This window comes from Bos taurus, chromosome 16 (genome assembly GCF_002263795.3).
Source record: "Bos taurus isolate L1 Dominette 01449 registration number 42190680 breed Hereford chromosome 16, ARS-UCD2.0, whole genome shotgun sequence".
In the NCBI taxonomy this organism is placed as follows: domain Eukaryota; kingdom Metazoa; phylum Chordata; class Mammalia; order Artiodactyla; family Bovidae; genus Bos; species Bos taurus.
In genome coordinates, this window is record NC_037343.1 from 43,420,419 (window position 1) to 43,433,153 (window position 12,735).

The 12,735-nt window shown below is 39.7% G+C and overlaps 1 protein-coding gene across 2 annotated transcripts in view; it reads right to left on the reverse strand.

The window, feature by feature from the left end:
• The window catches only part of UBE4B (ubiquitination factor E4B), a 122,087-nt gene that overhangs the window by 40,906 nt on the left and 68,446 nt on the right, over nucleotides 1–12,735 (reverse strand). For both annotated transcript variants that reach the window (XM_005216967.5, NM_001102504.1), the window contains 4 exon segments: nucleotides 8,077–8,218; nucleotides 6,542–6,642; nucleotides 5,472–5,586; nucleotides 2,108–2,191 (listed from right to left, as the gene is read on the reverse strand). In XM_005216967.5, the coding sequence (XP_005217024.1) occupies nucleotides 2,108–2,191; nucleotides 5,472–5,586; nucleotides 6,542–6,642; nucleotides 8,077–8,218 (442 nt within the window).

The window sequence follows — 12,735 nt, forward strand, 5'->3', positions numbered from 1 at the left end:
AACTTCAGCTGCACTGTTAGGATCACCCAGGAAACCTCTGAAAGGCCAATGCCAGCCCATACCCTCACTACACCTCCAAAGAACCAAATCACAATGCTTGAGAGCCAGGTAGAGGTATTTTTAAAAAGATACCCAGGTGATTCCAAGGTACGGCAAAGCTGGGATCCACTGACCTAGAGGATAATGACCACGATTCTTTCTGATTCTCACTCCAAGGGTCTTCCTCTTCCTGCCTCAGATTACTGCCCTTTCTCTCCTGCTGCACAAGCACCAATAATGGCACAAAATAAAACTATTGTCTGTCATAATGGAGGCTTTTGTCTTTCGACCCAGAAGAACATTTTGTTGATATCTGACACTAAAAGCTCCGCACTGAAACATTAAGCTAATTCAAACCACAACAGATAAGCCAACAATTCCAGGAGGGAACATTTACATAACACAGTGATAATTCATGTGAACTGAAAGATTTCGTCACTGAACTCAAATCATCAGATGATTCTACTTCCTTTTATGTGCCACAGACAGAACAATGTATGAGGACTCATAGAATTTCGTGGGAACCTGAGTAACATGTGCAGTGGGAAGAACACTGACATAAATTCATTCAAAATTATTTTTCAGACCACGACTTCCTGCCTCACTTTCTATTCACCCAGCGCTGTGTTTAATGTTTAGCCTCTTAGCTCAGGTTTGATTTTCTGAAATAGAGAAATACACTTCTATGTTCACATTGACCTTGGTGTAATATCTGATTGTGTTGCCGTGGTCTTGATTTTTGTAGTAGATAATGAGCACTTTTGAAATGTGGTGCTGGAGAAGACTCTCTTGAGAGTCCCTTGGACTGCAAGATCAAACCAGTCAATCTTAAAGGAAATGAGTCCTGAATATTCATCGGAAAGACTGATGCTGAAGCTGAAACTCCACTACTTTGGCCACCTGATGTGAAGAGCTGAATCACTGGAAAAGACCCCGATGCTGGGAAAGATTGAAGGCAGGAGAAGGGGCCAACAGAGGATAAGATGGTTGGATGGCATCACTGACTCGATGGACATAAGTTTGAGCAAGCTCAGGGAGTTGATGATGGACAGGGAAGCCTGGCGTTCTGCAGTCCACGGGGTCGCAGAGTCGGACACGACTGAGCGACTGAACTGAGCACTGTGTGGAAAGGCGCCTTGTCTCATGGGCTCCTGTGTCCCCTGGCTGGCACCGTGGGGGCCCTCAGGAAGCAACGGATTAATGGCAAGATGAAATCAAGTCAGTAGAATGAGTAAAAGAACAGAAGCAGCAAAACACATTAATTTAAACAAGGCCTTAATTTATACAAGGTTGTATTTATTCCCAGAGTTAACTGATTTCATGTTTTGATATTTTTCCTTCATACTTTCAGAATGAAAATTATTCAGTAAGGCTTCAAAGTACTTTTCTCACAAAATTTTAAAGAAGTGAATTCAGAGAAGAAAAGAGCCTCTTATTTTCTTTCTGGTGGTAATGTTTTCATGACAGTGGAGACCCTTGGTGAGAATCCAGCCGCAAGTTCTGTCCACAATTTACGCTTGCTCTAAGTGTCTGCAGGAGCTGAGAAGATCTGGGTTTTTCAAGTAAAGTCTGAAAGGAAGTGCACAGCCTCAGAAAATAGGGAAGATGAACAAGAGAAATCACTCAGTGATTTTCTGTACATAAATATAAAATTGTATTTCTTTTCTTAGTTTAACTCTTTTCAGTTGCATTTGTCTTAGTTCCTTTCTTTGGTCCTAATTAGCAAAATTTCATCCCAAATACATTATGCTCATTGCTAGGACAATCAGAAGGGTATCACCAATGATTACTGTCTTCGTAAGCTACAGAGTAAGGTGAAGTACATTCAAATGCCTGTATCACTGACTCCTGTCTAGGACTCCGATGGTCCAATAGGTACCATGCTGCTAACTGTCCTTACAGATGCATCTCATTGCCCAGCAAACACTATGCATGGCCAATACAATGCTTTCACATTTTACATTTGAAAACAAGGTTGATTGTGGACCTGGAAGAGAAGTGTACATTAAAATCATTTGGAAGAAAAACATCAACTGAATGGGTTACAAGAAAAAGAACAAAGTTTTACCATGAGGGGGTATTTAAAGTAGTCACTATCGAGGGAGCACTCTTTGGCAGCAAGAGCCAGGCCTTGTAAAATGGGGATAAAGATCTACAAGACAAAAAGAAAAAAAAAAATAATAATAAATATAAGTTTAAGAAAATGCATGTCAAATAAAGTACCAAATCTGCAAGTCCAGGCATTTGCACAGCTTCCCCAAAGAAAAGCTGTTTTGCATAGAAAGGAGCCTAGAGTCTAGCCACAGGGTGGTGTTTTGTCTTTTTGCAAGCCTGAGCTTAAAGTAATACAGCTGAATCCTCCAGAAGAAACAGGTTTTGGTGAACCCTAAACCTCTGACAAGACTCCCCATGATTTAATAGAAACTCACAAATTTGGAGTTTGCTGTAGGACTCTGCAGGGCTCCTTGCTCCAATCAACTAAACGCTGCACATCTCAGCAACGCATATGTTTCCAATTACCAAGCATCTACAGCCTATAAAGAAACTGGACTCAATGTTCCAGCATTTTCTCAACTCTGTCAACATTTTAAGAATTTTTTTGTTGCTATCCCCATATCTACATTTAATTCTTTCCACCTTTCCTTGTTTATTATGAAGAGAACAAGAAAAACAGACCAACAATGGCTATTATCTCAACTTTAATTATGTAGAATAAAAACATGGTTGGTAAATGTTGAAATTAAAAAAGAAAACTGTATTAGAATGCCTTAATTCCATAAAAGGTGTAACTGATACAGTAACCTGATGTCGGAATGTAAGGGCACTGAAATCTGAATGTTTAAGTTCATCATTAATACGAGGGCACAGGGACACCCTACAGAATCTGCTCAGCACGGCCCGTCTTTAAATTTCACAGTACACTCACTGAGCAGCACACGCAGGGAGCTGATCTGGATTCACAATAACATTAAGCTGAAAATGTTGTAAACAACAGCTGACAGTCTGAATATCAAGGAACCAAAAAAGTGAGTGTTCTAAAAAGCAACCAGAAAAACTTGAAAAATGCTCTTTCCTACCAATTTCATTCCGTTGTCTGGAGCACCTGTGTCATTTAAGAAGCACAGTATTAAAAAAGGTGCCCTGTGTTACAAAGTGTCTTGAGATAGCAACACATCTCTTGGAGATCGACACTCTAGTTCTTGCAACTCAAACAATCAGGGTAGAAGCAATGTGCTTTCCTAAGTGAGCTAAAAATGGACACGTAATGCTGAGGTGGAGGGGTGGGAAATACCAAAGAAATAAAGGAAAAAACCAAACAATAGTTCTCGAATCACCAAAAATAAATTTCACTATCGATCATCTAGAAAAAAATCTCTTTTTTTCCCCAGGAATGCTATTAAGTAAAACTTGGGCTCAATTTACAACTACCAGACAAAATATTACTAAACATAATATTTTTTCAAATATCAAACAGAATGTCTGTGTGACTTAACTATTTTAAGTAATTCTATTTTCAAATAAATACCTCCCAGCACTGATAAAAAATGCTCCAAGTGTTCATCACCAATTCTAAATTCTAGCTACTGTTTATTTATGTTTATCTGTGAACATCTCAAACATTAAAGGCAGAATGAAATTTCAATCCAAAGATTTAATAACTCAGATCTACCACAATCTCAAGACAAAAAGGTAAAATGCTGTTTTTCAGGTCAGCAACTCCGCTGGAGTCATCCTGGAGGAAAAACAAATGGTGACAGAGAAGACAAGACGAGATCAGAATTCTGTGGTTAAAAATAAACAGGTGTGCGGTGACTGCATAACACTGAGAAGGTACTAAATGCCACGGAATGGGGCACTTTAATGGTTGACTTTATATTATGTGAATTTCACCTCAACTAAAAAAAAAGAGGTCATTTCATAGCTTCTATGTAAGTTTCTTTATGAATAAAATAGCATAAGGTACCTCTTTTAGTTGATCCCTGGGCTACCAGTTAAAGCTACTCTGGATTCTTCAAATGATGTCTTTTCAAGTAAAAGTATTCTAATTTATGCATATTACACATAAAGCATAATGCAGCACTTAAACGTTCCAATACAGCTATGTATTTTCATCAAGAGTTCTCTTAACTTTCTAGAGGAGGAAATCTCATTATAATGCCTGAAATATTCCTATAAGTCAGTAAGACCATCATCTAAGATGATGTTGTTCAGTCACTAAGTTGCATCTGCAGGTGATAAATTCCAAATACGGAGCATGCAACACCGACTAGGAATTTCACTGCTGGATTCTTCTTTTACTAGTATTTTGAAAACAAACTTCCTTAGAATTCAAAGGCTTTAAGATGAATAGTTACAAATAATATTAGGTATAAAAAAAGGCAAAAAAGAATCATATCGTTTATAGCTATTGTCTCTCTTATTCCTTCTAGAAGCAAAAAAAAAAATCACCAAACAGTAAACTGTAAGAAAGTCATAAACACCCTTTCATCAAGGGAAACAGCTCTGTGCAAGTTGCTATGGCAAAGTGCTTACTTTACAACACAGGCCACAGGCCCGTAATCAACATTCATGCCAAAGTTGCACCTTGGAAAAAACCTTTGAGACTAAGTTTACTGAAGTGAAGTGAAGTGAAAGTCGCTCAGTCATGTCCGACTCTTTGCGACCCCATGGAGTCCATGGAATTCTCCAGGCCAGAATACTGGAGTGGGTGAGCTGCTCCCTTCTCCAAGGGATAGTCCCTATCCAGGTCTCACGCATTACAGGAGGATTCTTTACCAGCTAAGCCACCAGGGAAGAAACCTTTGAGACTAAGTTTATTAGCTTATTATTATTATTATTAAAGCTTTATTATTAAATATTGCATATCTTCATTTACACTTGACTTTACACAGTGGGATACCAAAAAACATATGGATACTTAATGAATGAAGTAATCCGTAAGATCTGAGATATCATTCCCAGTCCAATAACAATAAGACATTCTATGTGACATGTGGATGGCCGCTGAGCTAATCAGCTAAATCAGCTAGGCCTCTGATTTATTTAATATTAATCTTTTTTGTAAATTCAGAGAATTAATTTTTAACACTACTTCAGCACATCATGTCTTATACTATCTCTTGGTAGTGTTTTAAAAGCTTGAAATCAGAGATAGGACCTTATATTTCTTCTAATCTCCTAAAGCACTTAGCACAGACTGTGTTTAAAATATCTTGATGCTTGACTGATGAATTGAAATGGACACATGATTTGGACAATGCAGCTGTCAATCTGATCTCAAGGCAGGAACCGCGGGAGCACTTTCTGAGCAAATAACGTGTATATGTTCAAATTCTGGAACCCAAAATTTCAATATACGGTGTCTCTAGAAATCTACCTTGGCAGAAAAGCTTCTAAGCCAAATGTTTCAATAGTGAATACACAAAACCTACCTGCTTGAACACTTCTTCATCCTGGTGAGTAGTTCTCACCAGCTCCTGGATGAAGCCATATGGGAGGTTCCTACACAACATGTACGGCACGAGGAAGGACGGCTGCTGCAGGGACCTGCGGATCCAGAAGGTCAAGGGCTCTGATGAATCAACTCATCACCCAGTAACTACAGGACACACAAAATGCCATGCGGCTGACAATCACAGGTCAAGCTTCAGATCTCCCAAACAGGCCACACAATAGTCAATAGCTGAGGCAAAAGATCACCCTTCTTACTGTTAAAACAATAACGTTGTGGACTCTTCAGTGAGAAGTTATAGAAAGTTTCAAAGAATGCATCTTTTTCTCCAAACATCCCTTTAAGAATAAAGCACTAGAAAAACCAAAGTACTGTATGTCTCTTTTATTTATTTATGCTTCATCCAATTGGGGGGGGGGGGAAGATTAGCAGTAGCTGAAGACTTTCTTAAGCTCTTATTAACTCTAACCATGGAGATAGTGTTTTTAGTACATGTGTATCTTTTTTCCTTTTTTCTGACACATTTCAAAAATGGTTATGATACAGAAAATAATACAAGGTGATCCAGAATGAATAAATACTGCAACTTTGCCAATTTTCCTTCAGATATTTTTCATAAGAGAAATGAAATACAGAAATACTCTTTTATTAAACTTGAAACTTTATGGGATCCTCCAAACAAAAATTAATAATGTAGGACATTGTGGGTGATCCCTATATTACCTATTCCACCACCATTCTTTATTGCTGGATAACAGAAATTGATTGTATGACACATGGAAAGTGAGGCTCTGTACTTTTTTTCCAAGTATCTGTACTGCTTTCAAGCAGCTGCTTTTAAACTAAGTGAGTTCTCAATAAAGCACACGAAATGTTTTATTTTCATAGTATCTTAGAGAAACAAAGGGACCTCAGAGACCATCTCGTCAACCACTCATTTCCCAGATGAGGAAGTGAGCTAGGCAATGTGGTGCACCATGGCTGGACAGCCTGGGTCCACAGGAGAGGCCCTCTCCCTGCAAACAGCAAGCACGCACTGGTTGCTCATACCTTGGCTGTGTGAGGGACCCCTGGAGTACTAATGCAGTGTGGGATATGCACTGTGAGCGGATGTTGCTCAGAAGCTGGCTGACTGCTGGCTGGCTGCACATCTGCAAAGACAGGTCGGGGTGAGGACTACAAAGACAAACAAAATAATCCCACGCAGTTGAGAACTGACAAGAGAGTCAGAAGAGATGGACGTGCAGGAAAAGGCATCTTCTTCTCTTCCTTTATTGATGATGAACAAACTAGATTAACTGCATCATCCAAGCATACTGCCTCTGCTAAAACCTACAGTTAGAGAAGAAGCAGAGGCTTGAGGTGATCATGCAGGGATTACAAAAACAAGTCCACTCTCTTTGCTTTTGCTAAGGTTAAGTGCAAAAAACTGCAAGAGGCCCTTCACAAATATGAACTAACATGTAGAGAACTGGATTAATTTCTAATGGAAAACCAGAACTAGAAATGAATGAGGAAGGAGGGGAGATAAACTGGGAGACTGGGATTGACATATACACACCATACGTAAAATAGATAGTAGTAAGGACCTACTGTATAGCACAGGGAACTCTACATAATACTCTGTAATGACTTACATGGGAAAAGAATCAAAAAAGAGTGGATATACGTGTATGTATAACTGGTTCACTTTGCTGTACACCTGAAACTAACACAACATTGTAAATCAACTATGAAAGTGAAAGTGTTAGGTGCTCAGTCGTATCCAACTCTGTGACTCCATGGACTATAGCCCACCAGGCTCCTCTGTCCATAGGGATTCTCCAGGCAAGAATACTGGAGTGGGTTGCCATGCCCTCCTCTAGGGGATCCTCCCCACCCAGGGCTTGAACCTGGGTCTCCAGGATTATAGACAGAATCTGTAAATGTCTGAGCCGCTATATGTCACTGAAAATTTAAAGAAAAAAAAGAATGAAAATGAAACAGGATTGAAATGAGATACTCATTCAGAATGAAACAGTAGAAAAAGTGTAGCTTTCTGAGTTTAAACCAGCTTCTCAATTTATGTGACTCTGGACAATTAAAGGTATCCCCCTCTTTTTCAAAGTTCACTTTATGCTGCTTCACTTTTAGGGAAGACCAACAGTAGTTATGTATTAGATCCCTTTGAAGTGCAATGAAAAAAAAATAATACTTATATTACACCAGCCTAATGAACAACTGTGAAAACCTAAGTCCATGGAGACCTAGCAAAGTGTGTGATGGTTGACAGGAACTCTATAAATGTTTTATTATGATTACAACAGACTATGAGAAGTTATCATAGTGTTAAGTCATTGGTGATAGTAGCATTTGGCCCTGTCACGTCTTCCCTCCACTAGGACATGAGCTCCAGAAGCGCTGGGATCTTCATCTGTTTGGTTCATTAATCCAGCCCGGCTTCTACTGTAGTGCCCGACCTATGAGATGCTCAGTAAGCACTGTACTGATTGAATAAGTCAATCTAATTAGGGGCTTAGAAAACAATTATTTATCCAATATATACCCAGCTTTTGTGGGTTTTAAGTGAATCTATTTCATATTACCTTTGGTGCTTTTTTTTCCTCTATTCCAACTCGGTCAAAACACTCGATGAGGTAGTTCAGCATGTCTGTCTCCTTGCACGTTTCAATGGTGAAATGGTCACTGTAGGAATCCCAAGTACTTGCCCCACCAGAGGCTCCCAGACTTTGGAGAAAAGAAAAGGGATGGTTTTGATCTGCTCTCAGTAAACCACATGACAGAGCTCGCAATGCTGTAGCAGAAAGCTTGTTAGGGTCCCCGCACCCAGGACAAAGCACAGACCCCATGCGGCTGCACCTGGAGCTGACTGCTGGCTTCAGCTGCTCCAAGTCCAACAACAGAGATTTTTAGGAAACATTTTATTGACGTAAGAAGAAAGTCTGTCCAGAAATCCAGCATCTCATCTTCTCAGGAACAGCACCTTACAAAACCAGGAGGACTAAGAACTGGTACTAAGCACCAGGAATGTGAAGGGATACCACACATATGTAAATCCAACTGGCCAACTGTGCTCGGGCTGACTTGCAGGTTAAAGCCAGCCTGTGCTGTTAGGCAAGCAAAGTCTTTAGGAGTGAAGTTACAAGGGACTGACAAAACACCCCTCCCTCCTTCCTAATGTCTAGCATACATCTCAAAGCCTTAAAGCAGCATTTGGCAGCAGGACCAGAACTTAGGAAAAACTGTCCAGTTAGAAGGAGACGTGAAAATATTTGTTATCAATACAAATTTTCCAAAACGTTTAGTGAAAGGGACAAAGTAGTATTAGTCAAAACAAAACAAAATCCTTGTGCTAGGAGTATCCAAACTTGCATTCTATCCCCAGCTCTATTGCGTACTTGTTACCTGAACCCAGAACTTCCATCTCACCTGCACTGAGGTTAAGTGAAATCATGTGGAGGTGCTCTGTCAAATACAGACAGGATACAATGGGAGGGGCCTGTTTCTATTAAAACTATTCTCTGAGACCACTATCATGAGGGTTGCTGCTGCTGCTGCTGCTACTAAGTCGCTTCAGTCGTGTCCGACTCTGTGCGAGCCCACAGACGGCAGCCCATCAGGCTCCGCCATCCCTGGGATTCTCCAGGCAAGAACACTGGAGTGGGTTGCCATTTCCTTCTCCAATGCATGAAAGTGAAAAGTGAAAGTGAAGTTGCTCAGTCGTGTCCGACTCCTAGTGACCCCATGGACTGCAGCCTACCAGGCTCTTCTGTCCTTGGGATTTTCCAGGCAAGAGTACGCAGTGGGCTGCCATTGCCTTCTCAGTATCATGAGGGTTAGGTGTTAGGAAATCAAAGTTTAGATCAATTATCAGTAGGTCAAATACCAAATGTGATGTTCAACTCACAAATTTGATAGACATAAAAGATACAAAAAGATTAACCATGGCATAAGAAGAGGCCAGAAATTTTGAAATGAAGAGTAATGAAAAGATATAAATTTAACAACAGCACCAAAAAAAAATTACATGTGAAACATGATAAAGAATCTTTGGAATGGTATTGGAATATTTCATTAAAAAAAGATGAAAACAGGTGGTCCAGTGTTAAAGAATTCGCCTGCCAATTCAGGGGACATTGGTTCAATCTCTAGTCCAGGAAGATTCCACACGCCAAGGGGCAACTCGAGCTATGCGCCACAAGTACTGAAGCCCACACACTCTAGAGCCCATGCTTGGTAACAAGAGAAGCCAGTGCAATGAGAAGGCCAGAGCACCCCAACAAAGGGTAGCCCCCGCTCACCACAACTAGAGAAAGCTCAACCATAGCAATGTAGACCGGGCACAGCCAAAAATTCAATAACTAAGTAATTAAAAAGATGAAAACAATGCCAAGGCTTTAAATCCAAGGCTCTCAGGCCAGAGACTTGTAAATCTTCAACTTACTTCCTACACAAGTCTAACAGAGGGACGGGAGGACACGAGGTTGAGAAGCAGCCAGTACCCTCCTGACTGGGCAGATAAGGGACCCACCCTTAAAGTGCTACACCAGAGACAAAGATGGGCAGTCCAGGGTGGGAAACATCAAAAAAAACCCCAAAACAATTAATTCTTGTGCTTTCACATCAGTTAGAGATACACTTCATGAATTACTGTAAGATTTGGCATCTGTTCATTGGCCAGACAACAGAAAGATGAGGACAGTAATAAAGCAAAGCAAAAAAAAAAAAAAAACCTCTAACAAAACAGAAAAACCCACCCATAAATACAAGAAGTATGGTGAAACCGCAAAAGGAGAAAGGGGGGAAAAAAATACTTGGTCTTTCCTGCAGCCATCTCGCTCTCAAGCTACCTGCCATCCTTCCCTCTTCCATCTGAGGTTCGTGACTCTATTCCCTGCACTTTTCAAAGATGAAATTTGCTGATACAAGTTTCTACATACAGTTTGCTATACACAGTTTGCCATATACAATTAAGGTTCATCTTCCTTTGAGAAGCGCTCACAGAAGCAATGAAAATAGACCTTCCTCATGTTGAAAATGAAATATTTAAATATTTCCCTGATAATAAGCTCCATCTTTCTCACATGTTTACATTTCTGAAATGGAAAGCATCTTATATTTGATGTCAACAGGTCCTTGCCGTTTGCAACAAGCCAGTCTAATGCAGTGCCCTTGATCAACAGTGGGAGTCAGCATGCATTGATGGTGGCTGCTGACAGAAACTGGGCTCCATTCTTAGCCAACACACTCCCTTTCATTTTAACTTAGACTTGAACACCTCAAAGTCAACCAAAATGCCTTTGCAAACATTTTGCAAAGACATGAAAAGACATGATGATGTGTGCAGAGGACTGCCAGCCAAGACAAAGAAAGACATTCAGAACGTATCAGAGAATTTTCAAAGCTGAAAGAGGTTGATGTATGTTGTGATCATCTGTCAGGCACCAAATAACACTTCCAGGGGACTTTCAAGAGAAGAGAAAGAAAGAAATGAAACAAGGGTTTAATCAAATAGTAAACACAGAGGAAAACCCAGTATTCGTCAATGTTTCCAAACTATGAGATCAGTCTTAGGATGTTGAAGTAGATCATGAGCAAGGTGGTCGGTCAGTCTCACCAGTGCTGGGCATGACTGCCAGTGGTCAAAACTGGTTTACAGGGGTCTCTAGATTTGAATTCAGAGAACTGAACTCAGGTTCTAAATGTGATCCTGAAGGAAAAAGGTGTGTACAGTTTAAACACATTAAATTTATGCTATCAATAGACATTTTTAAAAAATGTTTTAACCCAGAGGGATGGTATGAGGAGGGAGGAGGGTTCAGGATGGGGAACACATGTATACCTGTGGCGGATTCATTTTGATATTTGGCAAAACTAATACAATTTTGTAAAGTTTAAAAATAAAATAAAATAAAATAAACCAGTTATTTCATTTTTTCTCTAAAAATGTTGCTACAAAATTCATGATGCCTTTACAACTATGACATGTGGAATATGACACTGGAAATCTGTCATGTTTAAGTTCTAAGAGTATCTAGAAAATTATACCTCCTTCTGGGAGAATACAGGAACCATTTTCTGATAACTACATCAACAATCCAACTGAATAATTACTTCACATGATGTAAATACAGTGGAATCCTTCTGAAAACACAAGGAAAATATATCTGGAGATTTATATATGCATGAGATCTGTGCAAACTGAATCTCATTTTAAATGTACCAAAAAACCTAGTTTCCTAAAAGGATTCTGTGGCAGTTCCTTTCCTTCTGTGATGGGAATAATCACTCCCTATTTTCTTTTTTAGATGCAGACTTTGGAATGGCATATTTTCTCAATGCAAGGAAAGGGAGCGCTGGGCAGGGATAAGCAATGTAAATCCCCTGAACAAATGTCTGCATTGTTGAAGGTCGTGGGGGCAGCACCTTGATGAAACAGATCAAGACCTTGTTCATGTGGCAACTACATCCTCTATAATGTAGACATTTGTTTAAAAAGTCTTTACTGAGTTTGTTACAACACTGCTTCTGTTTTATGTTTTGGTTTTTTGGTCCCAAGGCATGTGGCATCTTAGCTCCCTGACCAGAGATCAAACTTATACCCCTGCATTGTAAGGCCAAGACTGGACTGCCAGGGAAGTCCCCTGAGGGGAGACAGTTTTTAAAATAATAATATAGAAGTGCTATGAAGAAATGAGTATAGATATCAGAGAGAGGCAGGAAGAGTGTGTGTGTGTGTCTGTACACACAGGAGATGTGTGTGTGTGTGTGTATACACAGGAGATGTAGGGTCTTAGGCTTTACTAACCCTGTGGGAGAAGGGAAATCACTGGAGGCTGGAGGGCAGACGTGTGGAAAGATTCTGACTTACGACCAGTAGAAATAAGAGGGGAAATATCAATATTTTTCACTGTTTGGTAGTTTGTGCTTAGTCACTCAGTTGTGTCCATTTGCTAGTTTACTCTTTTTCTATTCACACAGGCTCATGATGTTCAAGATCTAATCTCCTTCACTGAAATATCTAAGCAATGAAAAAAGAATCCCAATAAACAAAAGAAAAATGTCTTTCTAGTCATCAACTTCCTAGGAAACAATAAGAAAACGTTTCCTCAGAATAATTACTTTATCTTCTTTTTTCCTCTGTTATCTTTATTACAAGACAACTCTCATTTCACTTATTTTCATTCCTTCAAGAAGTAGCTCCTTATAACTCATATAGCTTTTTTCAGAGTACTATGAAACAT